Below are 20,657 nucleotides of genomic sequence, written 5' to 3' on the forward strand. Positions count from 1 at the left end.
CAGTTCTGTATCAGTTACAAAATATTATTACTTGCCTATAAGGCCCTAAATAGGTTAGCTCCTGCGTACCTAACTAGTCTTCTACAATGCTACAATCCATCACGCTCCCTAAGGTCGCAAAACTCTGGACTTTTGGTAGTACCTAGGATAGCAAAGTCCACTAAAGGAGGTAGAGCTTTTTCACATTTGGCTCCCAAACTCTGGAATAGCCTTCCAGATAATGTTCGGGGTTCAGACACACTCTCTCTGTTTAAATCTAGATTAAAGACACATCTCTTTGGCCAAGCATTCAAATAATGCATCTCATAATCTTGTACTGCAGTTATATCTGATCAAATGCACATTATTATTCTTTAGTTTGGGTTAAACAAATCAATTTTGCTTGGTTGTAACAGCAGCTACGCTAATTATGTCTCTATTTGTTTCTCTGAGCTTCAGTCTGGATCCAGAACACCTGAGAAGAGATGATGCCAACCCCTCAGAGGACCTCAGATGATGCCAACCCTGAAACAACATACAGAACTACCACATTTTGCTATAAGTTTGATTGCATCATATAATAATTGCTATTAATAGTGTTCATCGTCTGTTTTATTACGTCTTAAATAGATTTTTCCGTACATTTCTGCCATATGTACATTAATTGACAGTCACCACTGATAAGCTACTACTAAATATTGTAGAAACTTAATTTGCTGTAAAGTTGCTTTGCAATGATTTGTATCGTGAAAAACACTGTACAAATAAACTTGACTTGACTTGACTTACCCTGCCTAACTAAAACCATAAAAAAAACATTTTTGTTACTTAAACTAAAAAAAAAACAAAAAAATATATTTTATTTCAGCTAGTTGCCTTGGCAAAGTTTATAATTTTTATTTAGTTTAATTTTATGCACTAAAATAACTAAAACTGACATATTAACAAAATGACAAAAACTACAACTACTAAAAAAAAGACAAAAAGACAATGAAATTACTAAAAATTTAACTAAACTTAAATAGAAACAAAATATAAAAATAAAAACTAATTGAAAATATTAATAAAAACTATAACAGTATCTCAATGATACTAAAATAACACTGATGTACTGTATATATAGTATGCAACAAGGTGTGTTGACTCGGGTTTGCAGTGACAAAAGTACCAGAAATCCTTCATTTTCTCTGAGTTTGCTATTAGGGCAACATAAGTGACAGCGATCTTTGGAAATGCAACAAAGTTGAGCAGAGTTAAAATGTATGCCAATGAGCTGCATGATTCTTTTACTGTACATTTCTGCCATATGGACATATAATCATAGGCGTAATTTGCGGGTGGGACGGGTGGGACATGTCCCCACCACTTTTTGCCAGGGTCGATATTGTCCCTACCACTTTTTGATTTAATTTAATAATTGAAAAATATATTGCGGAAGGTAGGTTATGTATTAAAGGGAAAACAAGATCAACAAATCATTCTTCATAACCTAATTAGTGTGATGAAAAAAATAAAAAAATAAATGCATGCATAACTCGTGCAGTGCAATAACGATGTGATTTGCAGCTGTCACATTTTTCGTAATGTCATTAGGCTATAGCATTTTATTTTAAAAACGGAGAGCTTCCTTGTGCTAAGTATAGGCCTGCCCTCTGCTAAAGATTTTTCTAGTCAACTAGTCGCACGTTATATCAAATTGATTAATATAATAATATGTTAATTATTAAATATATAATTTATAAGCGCCACATAGGCTATAGGCAGACGTATTAGGCTAGAGCCTATTCCACGCTCAAGCTCGCGCATAAAGCAATTGCCTCAAAGCACCGGCAAAGTGATTATGAACGTGTCGGGGGAAAATAAGACATTTTAATTATTTATTAATAAGCTAGTGCTTTCAGAGTCAGTGTCGGGTGCAAAGATGAGGTTGCTGACGCTGACTCACCATCTCCACATGGACGTGCCTTTAATAGAAATGCACCTTTTCATACAAAATTAAAGAATATTACAAAATCAAGTGGGCACGTTTTCCTTATATTTATTTTATTTTTCATATAAAAATTATAATGACCTGTTTTGGTTATATTTGATGAGTAAAAATGACGCGAATAATGATGGTTAAGTCAAGTAAAAGACCGCTTCTTAACCCAGAGAAGGTTTTTTCGAGTTAAATTTCGAGTTAAAAAGTCATAAGTGAGAGATATAAACGGGCAATTCTGAGAAATAAAGTCAGAACTGCGAGATATGAACTCACAATTCAGACTTTTTTTCTTGCAAATGCGAGTTTATTTCACGCAATTCTGACTTTTTTTGTCAGAATTGTGAGATATAAACTCGCAATTCTGAGAACTTATCAGTCTTTTATCCCCCCTCGAAATTGGACTTAAAAACTCGCAATTGCGAGTTTATATCTCACAATTCTGAGAAAAAAAAGTCAGAATTGCGTGATATAAACTCAAAAAGTCTGAATTGTGAGTTCATATCTCGCAATTCTGACTATATCTCGCAATTCTGACGTTATATCTCGCAATTGCGAGTTTATATCTCACAATTCTGAGAAAAAAAAGTCAGAATTGCGTGATATAAACTCAAAAAGTCTGAATTGTGAGTTCATATCTCGCAATTCTGACTATATCTCGCAATTCTGACGTTATATCTCGCAATTGCGAGTTTATATCTCACAATTCTGAGAAAAAAAAGTCAGAATTGCGTGATATAAACTCAAAAAGTCTGAATTGTGAGTTCATATCTCGCAATTCTGACTATATCTCGCAATTCTGACGTTATATCTCGCAATTGCGAGTTTATATCTCACAATTCTGTGGAAAAAAGTCAGAATTGTGAGATAAAAAGTCACAATTACCTTTTTTTTAAATTCAGTGGCGGAAACGGGTTTCCATGCCTTATGCTATGGAGGCTCTCTTTATTTTTTGATTCCTCAGTGTTTGCTAAACGTTCTGTAATTTATTAGTCATTATATAGCCTAATACAGCATGTAGGCCATGCCTCATCTTATTAGTTTTTGTTAATAACGTTTTGTAAGCTAGTTTGTCATTGAATACTGTTTTATTGTTGTTGTGCTTTTTAATTAAAATAATGAATCCATCTTTTTTTTTTTGTCTTAAAACGTGAAAGGTGTATAGATGTAAGCAAAACAGACAATTATATTTTATTGTAAAACCTGACAAGATCGTGAAATCGAAAGTGAAAGCATCCAAAGCCCGGCTTATAACATGTCAAAAGAGGAACACCCATTCACAAAATTCAAATCACAAATACTACTACTGATGAAAAAGAACGGGTTGAATATTAACTACTTTCATTTCCATATAACTATAAACTACGATAAAAGTTCATCAGGGTGCATTGATTAACAGCATGTTGTAGCACAAAAAAAACGTGCTCGTGTAGCCAACTGAGAAAGTTAATAGCAAAAGAGCGACCAGTGGGAAGAACGAGTCTGGAGCCCTGAATTGCCAAGTTCCCTCTGTCAATAATCTACCTGCGTTCAAAATTCTCTGGCACCACCCCTGGTACATCGATGTATTTTTGAAAAGCAAAAATTAAGTTTGTTCAACTCTAAACCCAGTCCCCAAGTAAATTAGGTTATTAAATAAAAAACTAGCAAAACGAGTTGCGCGGTGTCCCCACCACTTTTCAAAGCAAAGTTACGCCACTGCATATAATGCTACTCCTAAATATAATGTAGAAACTTAAATTTTCTACGAAACTGCTTTGCAACGATTTGTATCGTGAAAAGCACTATACAAATGAACGTAATTGAATTGAGAATTGAATCAAGAGAGTGTTTCAAAGGCAGGATGACAAGATAAAAAGAATTCAACTTTTAAAAATGAAACTGAAAGTCACTGAGTAAAGTGTCCAAATTACAGCCATCCCGACTCAAACCAATCAGACCTCAAGATCCCGTCAACATGCCACTGTAACCAATGACACAATATAAAAATGAAATATTGAAAAGTCTTTAAAGGGGTCCTATTATGCTCTTTTACAAAGTCTTGATTTTGTTTTGGGGGTGTACTAGAACATGCTCTCATGCTTGGTGGTTCGAAAAATGCATTATTTTTCACATAATTTACATTATTAAAATACCTTTCTCCCCATCCTGGCACAAACGGCTCAATTAGTTCTGGCTTTACTGAAGGCCCGCCTTCCGAAAAACAAAATGTGTTGTGATTGGTTAGCTGTTCCAGTGCGTTGTGATTGGCGAACAGCTTAGACAGTGTTTCAGTACTGCCACGCCCCCTTGCTCCATCTTTCCAGAAAAAGCTCCAGCTTTTTGGCGAATCCGGCACTGTACTCCCTCATGTTGTGGAAGCTGTCCTCAGTAAAATGCGCAGCACACAATAGCAAATTGGGGTTATAATGCTCAGGAACAGAGTTAAAAAATAAATTGCAACCACTGTTTCCTGACATCATTCGCTTTCAGATGCCCAAACAAAGACGTTTGGGCACGGAGGTGAAAAAAAACATTTCAGGCGGTCGCGCACCGGACGAGAAGCGCACCGTCATGTCGCGCCACGTCTTTAAAATTCAAATACTTTATTTTCTATGAGTGTAGGCACACCGGCGGCATCGTTTGGCGTCTGAATTGTTCTAGACATGCTGAAAATTTGATGCTACAGCACAGCAGCTCTTCTAACAAACGCTGTAGTCCAAACTAGCCGTTCGTTGTAGTTCTTGAAAAGGGATTTAAAAAAAACGAAATATCTCCCTTTGGAGTGGACTTTGAGATTTGTAACTTTCTAGATCTTTTTTATGCCCAAACATACACACTACACACTGACTAAAATTTAAAAAGTGAAAAAGCATAATAGGACCCCTTTAAATAAAGGGTAATCTCATTAGTCATGGTATGTAAAGTGAGCATGAACATTTGTCTTCTTTAAAGGAATAGTTCACCCAAAAATGAAAATTTGTTGGAAATGTTCTCACCTTCAGACCATCCAAGATGTAGATGAGTTTGTTTCTTAATCATAATAGATTTGGAGAAATGTATTACATCACTTGCTCACCAATAGATCCTCAGCGGTGAATGGGTGCCATCAGAATGAGAGTCCAAACAGCTGATGAAAACATCACAATAATCCACAAATAATCCACATCACTCCAGTCCATCAGTTAATGTCTTGAGAAGCCAAAAACTGTGTTTGTAAGAAACAAGTACATTAAGATGTTTTTAACTTCAAAATGTTGCTTCTGGCCAAAATACCAGTTCATAATCCATAATAACACTTCCTCCAGTGTAAAAGTCCATCCCCTGTTGTCCTCTCACATCAAAATCTACCAACATGAATCATGCTTGTGAACGGTGCTTGATCTGTGCATATTTCTCTAATGAGAAATTTTTAAGTATTTTAGCAGTAAATAATGGTTTGAAGTTTAAGACGTCTTAATGAGTTTGTTTTTTACTAACATGCAGCTTTTCACTTAACAAAACATTAACTGATGGACTGGAGTCTTGTGGATTTGGATTTGGACTCTCATTCTGACGCCACCCATTCACTGCAGAGGATCCATTGGTGAGCAAGTGATGTAATGCTACATTCCTCCAAATCTGATCCCTTGAAGAAACAAACTCATCTACATCTTTGATGACCTGAGGACAATTTTCAGCAAATTTCCAGTTTTTGCTGAACTATTCCTTTAATAGACACTGAATTGTACAGCATTAACATTTGGACAACATCTAAAACTGAAACCCTTTAATGTGTTTAAAATTTTGAGGAGTTAAAATGTAAACCCTTTCATGTGTGCTAGAAGTGGATTTACATACAAATCCCTAAGTAACATACTTGGCAAGTATCATGTGAGCTACCAAACTATTCCCTTTCACAATCATGCAACTGAAGACCTTCATAGAGCTGCTCAGAGCATGTTAATAAACCTCCAGCATTGTGCTTGACCTTTCCTCAGCTCTCGCACAAATGTCATTTTATCATCACAGCTTTTCCAAGAGCACTTCCAGACAAGTTTTTCCACAAGCTGGCAGATTTGCAGTATTTAGGGCAGCACACTACAGTGAGGCCATTGTTTAACTCATCTCAGTGGGGTATTAGCCTGTCCGACTGAGTGCAGACAGTGAGGCAGCGGATACGGTGATGACAACAGTGATGAGGAGATCAGAATTCCCTGCAAGTGACATTTACAGGTGTTTAGAATGCCTAGAACGCTGCTCTATATTTCACATGCCAAAAAATAAATGATTTGTGTTCATATAAAACAAGCTGTTATCTAGCAATGAGCTGGATCTGCTTCCAAAAGTGATTTGCTGGGGAATGTTGCCACACTGACACTATGATAGACAGCAAAAGCTGTGTAAATAAATGCAACGTAATCAAAAAACAAGTCTGAATAGTTGAATGAATTAGCAGGGGACATGCATGACCAGTCAAAAGTTTGGACACACCTTCTCGTTCTTTATTATGACTGTTTTCCACATTTTATAACAATATTAAAGTCGTCAAAACTATGAAGTAACCAATATGGAAAAATGGGAATTAGGTAGTGACCAAAACATAATACAATGAAACGTCTTTCTATTCGGGCTGCTTCTTTGTATAGATTCCAGCTTCACACAAGCTTGACATTCTTCAATCAACTTTATGATCTCAATTTTATTAAGTATATAAAATAAATGGGAAAAAAACAACTTTTTATATGAATATATTTATTTATTCATTTTTTAAACAATAATATTATTAATTACATTTCTATTATATATAAAATAAAATAATATTATATATTATATAAATACAATAAATGATAAACAAACAAATGATGGACAATAATATTATTATTAGTACTATTTAGTGTACATACAAATTATTTATATCACATACAAATAAATATATTCTATAAATACATAAATTATTATATTATATCATATCATATCATATTAAAATAAATTGAATTTACTTTTGTAAATGAAAATGAGGAACAAATACTTTCAAATGTTACCAAACTTTTCACTTGAAGTGTTCACCTAGTTATATGCAGCGGGAAATTATCACTGACGGTCAGATGACCAACTGAGATTTTGTTTTGCTTTATCATCACAGCTCCAGTGAGGTGAAAATAAAGCCAGAAAAGAGACAAAAAGTTGCTCTAGAACTGCAATTTGCAGTCGCACAAGTGAGAAAATACAGTACGTTAATGTTCAACCTTGTCAAAAATCTCTAAAACCTCTCCCATAACCAATAAATGTAATGTTTCTGTAAAAAACACATACATATTAAACGTTCATACCCTTTTTGGCAGGCAGAGAGGCGTGATAGTGGGCAACGTGACTCTTCTGGCGTGGAAATTCATACCGTTGTCCTCAGCCCGGATCTCTTCTGTGCACCTTCAGTTCTGCCGTTTCTCTGAGTGACGTTTGTTGTTAATAAACAGCTGTAGCCGGGAAGTTAGCGAACGTTAATGTCTGCTCTTTTATGATAAGACTCTGGAGTCTGTCTTCCTTCCAGGGACGACGTCCGTGTGAGACTCGGCGTGAGATGCGTCCTCCTCTAGACTCATTCTTCTGTGGCCTTGGGAACTCGCTCAGTGTTTTTTTCCCTGCAGAAAAAGCTCCCTATTCTAATAAAAACTCCTGATAAAATAGCCGCTTAAAGGAGTATCCTTAGAACATCAGGGAGGTCAGGGAAAAACTAACGTTATCTCACGGCAAACCCTTAGTCTTCCCTTAGAAAAGTGAATGATGTGATCTCCACTGCAGACCGTCTCCCATTAAAGAGCTGAGGATGGCAAAAAGTATTTTTGGCTTTGCGAATATTTAGAGTTATTTGGTCACATTACAACCCTAGTGTTGTAGGGTTAACCGAGGGCCTTCAGGGCACCACGCTTTTAGAGCACAGAAATCCCCCGCTGAGAGGACGCATTGATTCAGACTGCTAATCAGATGCCAAACACAACTTTTCACATGAATATCCTCATCAGGACACGGAAATATGTTTTTCTTTTTTCTGTGAACTAAATTTTGATTAACTGAGTTCATGACGCAGGTCAAATTTAGATCCAGGCTCAAAGTACAGCAAACAAACTAGCAATTGCAGATCATTTGAAAGACTAGTAAGCAGTGTTGGGGAAAGTTACTTTTAAAAGTAATGCATTACAATATTGTGTTACTCCATAAAAAAGTAACTCATTACGTTACTTAGTTACTTTTTATGGAAAGTAATGCGTTACGTTACGTTTGCATTACTTTTTAAATCTAGACAGAGCTTGCTTGTTTGTTTTTAAAATAAAAAAGTTATATTTTTGGCAAATATAAAAGCCTTTTCACACCAAACATGAAATGAATAAGCCTCAGGCTGAAGGGAAAGTACATTTACGTCCGTACAGTAGAATGCAGAAGAAGACATTTCAACACACTTCAGCAATAAAAAAAGACACATAATGTTTGTCTAGAGTAATTTGTGCTTATTAGTACGGTTGAACTGGATCATCGAAGGTCAGAAGCAAAGACATCGGTTAATAGAATGGGATTAAATACATAAAGGATATTTGTGTTGTTTAACATTTAATTATTGCAGGTTTGCGTCATATTCTGAGTTGCATTTTTTTTATTCATTTTGAGGAATACTGAATCTGTGTTTTGTTTTTTTGTGAGTGAGATGAATTAATGCATATTCATATTTATTTTAGAACTACAGTAACATCTGATTTCTCTCAACATGGGGACAGGAGAGCTGTCAATCAATAAATTGGAAAAAATTGCGTTACTTATTTGAAAAAGTAACTCAGATATTCTCTTGTAAATTAAAAAGTAATGCGTTACTTTACTAGTTACTTGAAAAAAGTAATCTGATTACGTAACTCGCGTTACTTGTAATTAAAGAATGATTTAGGGTTATATAAACTGCTATCTGTGGATGAATTAGACTGAGTTAAAGGTTTAAATAATAATAAGGATGTTTCACTGGGATTCAAAAAAGAAAAAAGATAACCATCTCTTGCTTTAATCCATTTTTGTTTAGCTGACAGCTTCGAGAGGCTCATGATCAGTCAGCTTTCTTGCAACACACAAGTTAAAGGTGAGCCAAAGGTCATCAGGGAATATTGGTGCAGATAACCGCAAACGCTTGAGAAATCACTTCAACTTTCCAGGGCAGGAAGATCTGATTTTTTCAGGGATTCATGTATTGATAGCGAGGCCTGTCATGCATTGACTTCCAGTCTCATACAAAGTTCTGCACGGTACTTTCTGTCTGAAATCTGACTGTGTAACGCTTTGAGATTTCTGTAGGCGGAAAGGATCTCATTGATTGCTGACAAGAACCCAAAACTCACTGCTGGAGAGGGAGAGAGGGAGGTGTTACAGAGGAGTCTCAGATAACATGAGCACGCAAGACTAAAAAAAAAAAAAACACTGGAAAGCTGGAGCGTTCATGAGGCCTGTGCTGAATGAATTAGGAGTGCACTGATATTGACAGTCTGGCTGAAACCGATAAGCAATAAAGACATTTATGTAATTACAATCATTAAATGGCCAATATTATCATCTACACTATTTTGCAAAGAAAGGAAATTAAAACAGTGGCCCATCTGCCAAACTACCCACTTAAAATCCATCATAAGCACCACTTTAATTCCTGTTAGCCACAAATAAAATAAAATAAAATAAAAATATTTAAAAGGGAGGACAAAATGCCTCTCCTATCTTTTGTTTGTGACATATGTCCAATCACACTCTGCAGTAGTGTATTGTGTGACATGCCCTCATGCTCAAATATCATGTACAAAACTACACAGAAAAACAACAACAATAAACCAGATTATGGGTTATACGGGTTCACTTGAAGGGAAAATAAACATGGTTTGTGCCAATCACAATGCATTTTGTACGGTGAATCATTGGCTGCCAAGAGCATGAAAATAGTCAACAAAGAATTTAATTATGGGTTAGAGAACCTCCATTAGTAATATCATTTTACAGTAGTAATGTATATTTTAGTAGTATTTTTTTTCTTTCTTTTTTTTTTTAATCGCAGAGGCTACAGAACAAGTTATAGGGGAAAATATATATTGCACTTTATTAAATGCTTCAAACAAGCTCATAAGCATAATGTTTCATGTGTTCTGAAGTGACAGGTGTTTTGATGGATTATTTCTGCTGTTTAATGTGCTTCAGAGATTTCACCAGTGTGTAACTTACTTTAAATGGTTATATTCTTATCTCTAAACGTTAGAAATTCAGAGTATTTTCTTTTTTTTTTTAAACTCGTCCTAACAGCAAACAAGTTCTCAAAGAATTCACTGCTTCAGCACTTCTTTTCTTATATAGGGATGCAAAATAACATTATTTTTTAAAAATAAAACACAGAAAATTGGGGAGGGGGGGGGGGGGGGATCTGAATAATGAAAGAAACAATCAACAGACTAATTATCAACATAATCATCAGTTGTAGCCCAACATTGAACTCACCATTGAACTTCACACTTCTGCTGCTATTTATGCAGGTCAGTTTTTTTAGCCCGTGTAATGTTAATACTTTTGCATATTGTTAGACATATGCATTTTGCAGTAATATAAAACATTTTTGTTCTAGTACAGTGTTGAGTCGCCACTTGATGTCCAATGTGAAATCTGAGTCCTGAAGCAAAACCACTTGAGAAGCAGTGATGCAATCTCATACCATCCCCCATAAACACAAACACACACACACACACACACACACACACACACACACACCCCTATACCCAAATAAACACACGTTCACACACCATCCCCCCAAATTCACACACAGACACACACACACACACACACACACACAGTTTTCTAATCCTGCTCTCACTTATCAAGCACAATCTGCAGTCAGACTCTGTTCATTCAGCATGTCCACACAAGCTCCACATGCTGTTAAGATCAGAGCAGAATTCCATCGTCCTCTCATCCAAACTGACCTGAGAGAGCGAGAGGCTCGCTGTCTTTATCAGCAGTGGGCAGCGGTAGCACAGACAGGCAGGCGCTACAACTTATCACAGAAATGGAAAAAAAAAGTAATAATAATAATTGAAATGACTGAAGCAACTGATAACAGAGTCTATTCAATTCTCAAAACACTGACCGACTCAGACACAGTGGCCTTGACCGTCCCTGAGAGCCAAACAACAGAGCAGTGTGCTGTAGCTGCTGATACATACATCTACATATATATATATATATATATATATATATATACTGTATATATAGTAAAAAAAAAAAAAAATTCTAAATATATATGTATAAAATGTATTTGTATTATTTTACTATTTATTATTATTATTATTATTATTATTAATATAATAAATTAAGTTAATATTTAATCAAATAATTTCATAATATGAAAATATATAATCCATAATATAATATAAGTCTTTACTATTACTTTTTATCAATTTAACATATCCTTGCTGAATAAAAGTATTAATTTCTTTAAAAAAAAAAACATACTACCCTTAAACTTTTAAACAGTATAGTGTATATTGTTACACAATATTTCTATTTTGAATAAACGCTGTTCATTTTAACTTTTTATTCATCAAAGAATCATGAAAAAAGCATCACAGGTTCCAAAAAAATATTAAGCAGCACAACTGTTTTAAACATTGATAATAAATCGGCATATTAGAATGATTTCTGAAGGATCATGTGACACTGAAGACTGAAGTAATGACGCTGAAAATTCAGCATTCCATCACAGAAATAAATTATATTTTAAGAATTAAAACAGAAAAAAATTATTTTAAATTGCTAAAATAATTACACAATATTACCTGTATTTTTGATCAATTAAATGCAGCCTAGATGAGCATAAGAAACTTCTTTAAAAAACATTACAAATTCTTACTGATCCCAAACTTTTAAACGGTAGTGTAATATAATATATATATATAATATGAAATATCAAATAATATCATTATAATATAATATCAAAAACATCTAATCTAATCTTACATTTCAGTCACTGCAGAAAACGATGTCACCATCATTCAACTTCAAGGTTTTTGGACATATTTAAGTATAATATTACAATATAATATAAAATTACAACATTAATAGTACAATAAGTGACCCTGAACCACAAAACCAGTCTTAAGTTGAATAAATAAGCTTTCCATTGATGTATGGCCGAGATACAACTATTTGAAAATCTGGAATCTGAGGGTGCAAAAAAATCTAAATACTGAGAAAATCACCTTTAAAGTTGTCCAAATGAAGTTCTAAGACACGGCACGATGCAACGCAACGCGTAAAAAGACAGTATAAGTCATTATAATCCATAATTATGTCCCTACTCGATGCAACGAATGCCTCGTTTATAATGGGTTTTCATGTTTTTGTCTCGTCGCTCCGGCCTGACAGGGCATCACAGTATGGTGAGGGGCGTAACATTTCCGTCACAAGCTTGAGGTATTCGGCCAATCACAACGCACTGGATAGCTGGACAATCACCTCGCTTTTTTAGAACGATGAGCTTCATTACACCAAATACACAAAATAATGTTCTTTTTAGCAGCATCATATGACCCCTTTAAGACTGGTTTTGTGGTCCAGGGTCACATATTACACTACAAGTTCATAGCCAAATTTAATTTCTTTCTTCCAGGAAACTAAGGACTTCAGTACCTAATTGAAAAACGTTGTTAATTGAAAAAAAAGAAAGACTTGCAATATTTTTTATAAATATAATTTTTGATTAATGAATGGTTATATTGTTGTATACTGCTTTGTTCTAATAAAATGTAAGTGTACATTTGTCCTGAAAAAGCAAAAAAAAATTTTTTTTTGAAAACCAGAAAAACTATGTTTTTGCAGTGATGCTTACCATAACAAACACCACTGATATCAACAAAAAGCTGCCTTGCTAACACAGTAGGAAGGAGGTAAAATGCTGAGAGCCAAATGTGGGGCAGATTCCAGCTGAGATTTTGAAGGCCTTGTTCTGGATGGGAGTTTTGGGATCATGTATCATGGCTCCAGACATGTGTAGAACAGGCCGGCGAGCCGGAGTGGGACACCGATAGCCCCTCTGCAGCAGACATACTCTATGAGTCATGAGCCTAAAGCGAACACCAGCACGTCTGCAGGCCATGTGTCTGTCTGCCGACAATCCACAAACTCTCTAGACGTGTCTTTTTCTCTCTTTTCAGGGATCTTGTTTCCCTCACTCTCTTCTTAAAGATGGCTAGAGTTGCTGTGGAGTTCCATTTAAAGTGAAAACCATTGATTGTGGTTCGCAAAGTTCATTTAGTTGCTCCTTGCATCTGTTGAGCACTAAATAGTTAAATTTATAAATAAAATAAAATAATAAAACTCCTCTGGCAAATTATATAGTTAAGTAATACAACCGTGGATTGATTAGGTTTCCCAAGGTTGCAACTCAGTGCATTAATCGGATCATATTTTACTTCAAAATAAAAATAAATAAATAGATAATTAGCCTACATAACACAATACTGGTAAATATACCTTTCATATATATTTCTATTATACACACACACAGTACCTGGAAACTTTATGATTTTTAAATGTAATGTAAAATCAAAATTGAATTAAGTCTCTTCTGCTCACCAAGGTTGCATTTATTTGATCAAAAACACGGTTAAAAAAGTATTATTGTGAAATATTATTACAGATTGAATTAAGTTTTTTCTATTGTAATATATTTTAAACAGTAATTTATTCCTGTGATCAAAGCTGAATTTTCAGCATCATTACTCCAGTCTTCAGTGTCACGTGATCCTTCAGAAATCATTTCAATATACTGGTTTGTGCTCAAGAAACATTTCTGATTATTGTCAAAGTTGAAAACAGTTGTGCTGCTTCATATTTATGGAAAATGTGATACATTTTTGTTCCAAGACACTGTTATGAATATAATTTTTATTTTGAAATGTTTTGTAACATTATAAATGTCTTTACTGTCACTTTTGATCAATTTAATGCATACTTCCTGAATACAAGTCTTAATTTCATTTTTTTAAATTTAGTATGTAGAATCACTCATCACATCATTCACAAAACAAACACAGAACAAAGTGCTTTAATGAATGTTTTACACAGAAGTTTACTCAGTCATGAATGAGTCTTACTCTGCACAATTAAACACAAGTTTTTTTTTCTCACTGCGCGCATTGCTTTCTACACGTTGCAGCAAAATGTCTCATTTACATGTGAACGTTCCTCTCCTTGATGTGCGACGTGAGAAAAGGGGAAGTACAGTGAGCTGGAACACGCCTGGCCAGGAAGACACATCACCGTCTGTTTGCGTTTAAAGCGCATGAAAGGAGAGCTGGGAATTCGCAAATCTTGGGAAGATAAATTTAGCCGACTCGGCAAATACAGCAAGGCCAAACAGTGGCATTTAGATAGCATTTATGGCTAATAATACCTTGTCCATTGCCTTGAAATATAGCAGCATGTTCCAAGTCAGTGTCGGGGGAACGAGTAACCCACTGGTCCTTGAACTGTAATGGCCAGTGTTGAGTTGTGCTGAATGAAGCTGTAATTTGCTTAGCCGCGGTCAAGCTTACATAATCGCTATAAGATGCCTGCCGAAGTGCCTTCTTAACTATTACAACGATAAGAGAGACGAGACGCTGAGATAAGACTTCTGATGGACAAATTGTTTGTGGTCTATAATGCATGTGCAATTATTTATTTGACAATCTCATAAATATATGCATCATTTCGGCATCATTTGCTCTCCTTCATGTCGTTCCAAAGCAGTATTGCTTTCTGTCCAATGTGAAACACAAAACGTCATGTTAGTCATCGTTAACTAAAACTAAAACCATAAAAAAAACTTTTTCATTACTTGAAAATATGGAAAAATTATGGTTTTAAAACTAAAACCATGAAAATGTTGTTACTTTAAATAAAATAAACCTTAACTGAAATAAAATAAATATAAAAAACTTTAATTACAGTTAGTTGCCAAAGCAACATTTCTCATTTTCATTTAATTTAACATGATGTACTAAAATAAATAAATAAACATTTATAAAAACTATATAGACACATTAAAAAAATAATAAAATGAAAAAACAAACAACAAAATTACTAAAAATGTAAAATGAAAATACAAATTAATTCAAAATACATATAAAAAATATAATTGTATTTCAATGATACTAAAATAACACTGGTCAAAAAAGCACAATGAGCGTATCATAAAAGAAGTCAACTTTCCCTCTGCTATCACGCTTAAATGTCAAAAGTGCAATCTCATATATTTAAAAACATGTGATCAGTCATGTGACACGCAATGGTGGACAGTAACAAACTCACTGATTCAATGATCTGGTGAGAGCAAATCTCCAGTTAACAACTCACTGATTCAATGATCTGGTGAGAGCAAATCTTCAGTTAACAACTCACTGATTCAATGATCTGGTGAGCAAATCTCCAGTTAACAACTCACTGATTCAATGATCTGGTGAGAGCAAATCTTCAGTTAACAACTCACTGATTCAATGATCTGGTGAGAGCAAATCTTCAGTTAACAACTCACTGATTCAATGATCTGGTGAGAGCAAATCTTCAGTTAACAACTCACTGATTCAATGATCTGGTGAGAGCAAATCTTCAGTTAACAACTCACTGATTCAATGATATGGTGAGAGCAAATCTTCAGTTAACAACTCACTGATTCAATGATCTGGTGGGAGTGAATCTCCAATTAAGCACTCACTGAAGTGATGTTGTCCAACTCAAAAGGAGCCAAAGACTGGGAGTAATGTGATTTTCAGAGCTCTAATGCTTTCATGTAGTGTTTTACAGAGGCAAGAAAGCAATACATGGGTTAAAACAATATAAGACATGTAATGCTGAATAGAAAAGCAAACTTAAAGGAATAAAGGGTGAGTAAATGATGAAATTTACTTGCTTGAAGTATATGCTTTTGTATTCACAGGGTTTTTTCAATAAGTTCTCAGTGTTGTGTGACACAGAAAACCATCATGCAGTGGAAGACCTATCAGATCACTCTCATTCATTGTGGGGTATAAAAACGGCTTCACTGCATATGGATCTACTCAAGTGTGAAAACGGATCAGGGCTGGTGTCTGGGAGAGGTTAGGGCGGCTGACGGACACAGAGAGCTCTGAAACAGCACTTCTAACTGTGGGCCTTTGTCATGTAAATGCACCATGACACTACAAGCACAGAAGTGCTTTCTCACGACTAAAATAGCTTTTAAAGACCACGTAAAACAAAGCCGTGCCAATAGCCAGAGCCTCTGGGCTCAGCTGGTAATATAAAAAGCATGGAACAAGGCTCAGTTTTACATCAGAATGATTAGTTTGTGGCAAGATGCTTTTCTTGCAGAGTGGCAACAAATCGTGTGTTTTGAAGCGAAGGCCTCGTGGGTTTGATATCGGTAAAATGCTGCCCTCTTGATGCCAGTGAAAGACACACACACCGACTGGCATGTCTTCGCTTCATGAAAATGATATTACACTTCCAAATCTAAGGTGGTAGGTACAAAATTGCACAAAAAAAAAAACTCTTCACAGTTACTGCCAAAAAAAAAAAAAAAAAAAAAAAAACTTCTGAAGTTTAACAAAGATTTACGTATTTTACGTAACTACTATTTCTTAAAACAGTTTTTGGTAGCCAATTAGATTCAAAATGTTTAATGCAAGAACTAAAATATTCAAGTTAAAATACATAGTTTTTGACAACATAAACACAATAAATTATATTTATATATTACTGTCACAGTCTGGCATATTTTGAAAATGCCATGTTAGGATTTCCATAAACATTCCGAAGGATGACCTCAAATTGTTGAATCAGAGTTCTGAGAATTGATTCAAATAATCATTTTAAATAATGCCAAATAATCATGAAATCGCACACATGATGACTGACACTTCACAAGCAACAAAGGAAGATCTCTCACTATTACTTTCAGTGTCTCTACATCTAAAAACCAATACTCTAACACAGACAAGAGGGAGTCATTAGCATTGTGGGGTGAAGGGGCAGCGGGGACAATGATGCAACACTTTCCTCCAGCTCACCACATCTATTCATCTGGGCTGGGGGCAGAGCAGGGTAATGATGTCATTGTGTGACTCAGATGTGCTGTCAGACAAACAGCTGTGTGCACTAACATTCTCCTTTTGTCCCGCTTGGAGCAACGTCTCAAAAAAGACCTGCCAATCAAAGCACCCCGGGACAAAGACCTGTGCAGGCATTGACCCTTTGCTAAACCCCGCCCCTTCGATTACTACTGCAAAGACGAGCTTTACAGACATTGTGTAGGAATGAATTCAGTAAAATTTGCTTATTAGGTGAATGGTATTATTCTTTTCACATTGCAAAACATTTAATATTCCAATTGTCTTTAAAGTTTCTTTAAACTGTTAAATTTCACAGTAAAAAACAATTTAACAATTTTTTTTTTTGAGTATGATGTTTAATGATTTTATGTCTCATTTAATATGATATAGTGAAAATATGGAGCTCATAATTGAGGAGGAAAACAACTTTTATTCAGAGGCACAAACAGAGGAAAAATTTGCAATTTGGTGCAGATGCTGATATTTATATGGACAAAAAGTAAAATGAAATTCTGATCTTGCAATGTAAATGACATATTTATAACTGTATAGCAGACTAATGACATAAAATGCAAAAAATATTAGTCATCACTCTATATCTCCCAATAATGTCTTAGTAAGATGGTATTCAAATGCTTAGTTTTATGATCAAATATATATATATATATATATGTGTGTGTGTGTGTGTGAGTGTGTGTGTCTGTGTGTGTGTGTGTGTGTGTGTGTGTTTTCTATAACAGAGTTACTTTTTTTTTTTTTAATAATAAAAGAACATAAGGCATCAGTTGCTATGGTATGATTGGTCAGTAGTAACATTTTAAAGGCGGGGCTTAGTGAAGGGTCAATTACACCAACAAGAGCTCAGGAGGTCACTGAAGAGGTGTTTCGCTGTCACAGCTAAAGCTGAAGTATTCCCTGCTCCCCTAAATCATCCAAAACAAAAGCAAATCCCCCATAATCTCATCAGCTTACTCAAACAATGACAGGCTAGGCATTTGAGAATTCCAATAAGCAGCTAAATCGGTGAAGTGCAGCCTGAGGGTGTGTATATAAAAGAATCAGGTAACAAGACCTGGACTGTATCTTGAGAGGACACTTCACTCCCCAAAAAGAGGAGACAGGCCCAATCAAACACTTTAGACATCGCACTAGAGAACAAAACACATCCTAATATCTGTGAATCGCACAATTACGAAAACAGTTCTGTTAAAAAAAAAACTGAAATAAAACAATAATAATAAAATTAATAGCAATAATAATAAATAAATAAACAAATAGATAAAAAATATAATATAGATTTGTATATATTTATTATTTAATTTAATATTAATTATTAATGAATTACAATAATAGAAATAATTAAAATAAATAATAATAATAATAATTTTATATTATATTTAATGGTGTGTACAGTATGTATAAAATGTTTTATTTGTATGAAATAATATAATACATATAATAATATAAATAATTAATAATAAATAATATAATACACCTGGACAATCTTTTACGGCAGACACAGTCTGGGTCATCGTCTATCCTCGGCAAACTGCAGAAACTAGCACAGCAAAAAGTTTTCGTGACACTTCCACCCCATCCCCCTCTGGTTTCCCTCCGTTTCGCTCATATACTGTGGCCATAATTGCTAGCCTCAGATATAATATGAGAGGGATCATTACTGCCAGCCTCAAATATAATGAAGGCTCCCATAATGGCAAACTGCAAAGCCACATTATGACGGCACATTTCAGTATGCTGTAATTTGCAGATTTTGCTGCAGGTCAAAGCTGTTCCGGATGGCCGTTCATAACATATATTTGTCATATAATAAGATCCACAGGGGTCTTGCTTTTCCCAAATCAGCAATGTAAGCAGATTGCATTGGTCATAAAAGTTCTGGACCAAACTCGCTCTGAGGATGCATCTCATATACGGCTCTCAGCCTTCATTACACACAATGCACCAAAATAATCTCATACAAAAAACTAAAGCTCTTCACAGTTAGTGCTAAAATACAAAGAAGACATTATAACAACTCACAAAGTATTTCAATATTTACATACTTTTTCTGAAATTAGTAACAGTTTAATTACGTACAAAATGTTTAATGCACGATATAAAATATTCAAGAATTTTTGGTTACACTTTATTTCGATAGTCCAGTTTAGAGATTCTACTAACTATAAATAACTTTGTAACTACATGTCAACTACATGTCTACTAACTCTCAGAGTAGACTGTTAGGGTAGGTTTAGGGTTAGTAGAATAAGTTGACAAAGAAAGTGTTAGAAGATATTAAGCATACAGTCTACTAATACTCTTCTAACTGCTAGTTGACATGTAGTTGCAAAGTTACTTACTGTTAATAGAATGTCTAAAGTGGACTATCGAAATAAAGTTACCAAATTTTTTTGTTAAAACACTGTTAATTACTAAATACAGATGAAGAATTATATTTAAATTTTACTTTTACAATCTAATGCCCTTTGAAAATGTGAAAATTAAATGTGAGATTAGGCCTGGGCGATAAAACGGTATCGATATTTATCGACGGTACACCTTCTTCGATAACGATATAAATAATGTTCGATATAGTGCACGATATAGGCACGTGCTCTGAGTGACGCAGACAGCACACACAAACAGGAACATGAGTGCTGTGCTTGCCTGTGATGAGGAGATTGTGAATAAAAAAAATGAATATTAGTCAAATTTAAAATAAACATTTGCATTTGAATGCAAAAATAGTACAATCAAATGTCAGGGAGCATCATCAGTGGAGCACGAGATGCAGTGATGATGATGTAAGTGACGTTGCATTTTAATGTTTTGTTAGTCTAGCCCACGAGACGTGCAGTTGCTGCATTATGCATTCAAAATAATAGAGAAATATAGAAGCTCAATGCGGAGAAGATCTTGATTAGGTTAAAACTGAAACCAAGCCATTCACACAGAACGCAAATTCAGCGCATTTTTTAGACGGACAAATATGACTGCTGCACTCGCGTCTCACACAAGAGATGTAGCCATGCAAAGTTAAAACAGTTTAAACTTTTAGAAAACACGTCGCGAATTTGTGGAGGTTTATTCCTTTTCACTGCGCCTCATATGATTTTAAATACAATCTGAGTGAATAGTGCCTTCCTGCGGCCTCGGGAGACAAGCCAAAAGTTTCCTTAAGACCCATTTAAAACATTAGAAATTAGATATTTGTTTAATTTGTATTGTGCGTTTGACTGTTAAAACAAAAAATGTTTGTTGTTTGTCTCAATAAATTGGGTTAATTTAAAAATACAGTGGTTGAATTAAAAAAATATATATATTTCTCTGTTTTAAAAAAGGTTATAAAAAAATGTCAATAATTATCGATACTGAACGATATGAAACATTATTTCGTTGATACATTTTTTAGCTGTATCGCCCAGCCCTATGTGAGATTAACATAAAGATTCCAAATGATGACATCGAATCATCAAATCAGAGTTCTAAGAACTGATTCACTTAAATGGACAGTTTGAACTGATTCACTGAAACTAATCAAACTTGCTAACTCTAAGACTGCATCTGAATAGTTCCATAATAAATAATAGGTGAAAAACAGCATG

General features: G+C 34.7%; 1 protein-coding gene across 1 annotated transcript in view; it reads right to left on the reverse strand.

Moving 5' to 3' along the window:
• The window catches only part of LOC107600685 (growth factor receptor-bound protein 14), a 38,720-nt gene extending 31,409 nt beyond the window's left edge, over positions 1-7,311 (reverse strand). Inside the window, exon 1 of the mRNA XM_016292642.1 lies at positions 7,249-7,311. Within this exon, the coding sequence (XP_016148128.1) occupies positions 7,249-7,311 (63 nt within the window). The remainder of the gene's footprint in view (positions 1-7,248) is intronic.
• Positions 7,312-20,657: the final 13,346 nt, after the last annotated feature.

This window comes from Sinocyclocheilus grahami, unplaced genomic scaffold, assembly GCF_001515645.1.
Source record: "Sinocyclocheilus grahami isolate Dianchi unplaced genomic scaffold, SAMN03320097.WGS_v1.1 scaffold289.1, whole genome shotgun sequence".
In the NCBI taxonomy this organism is placed as follows: domain Eukaryota; kingdom Metazoa; phylum Chordata; class Actinopteri; order Cypriniformes; family Cyprinidae; genus Sinocyclocheilus; species Sinocyclocheilus grahami.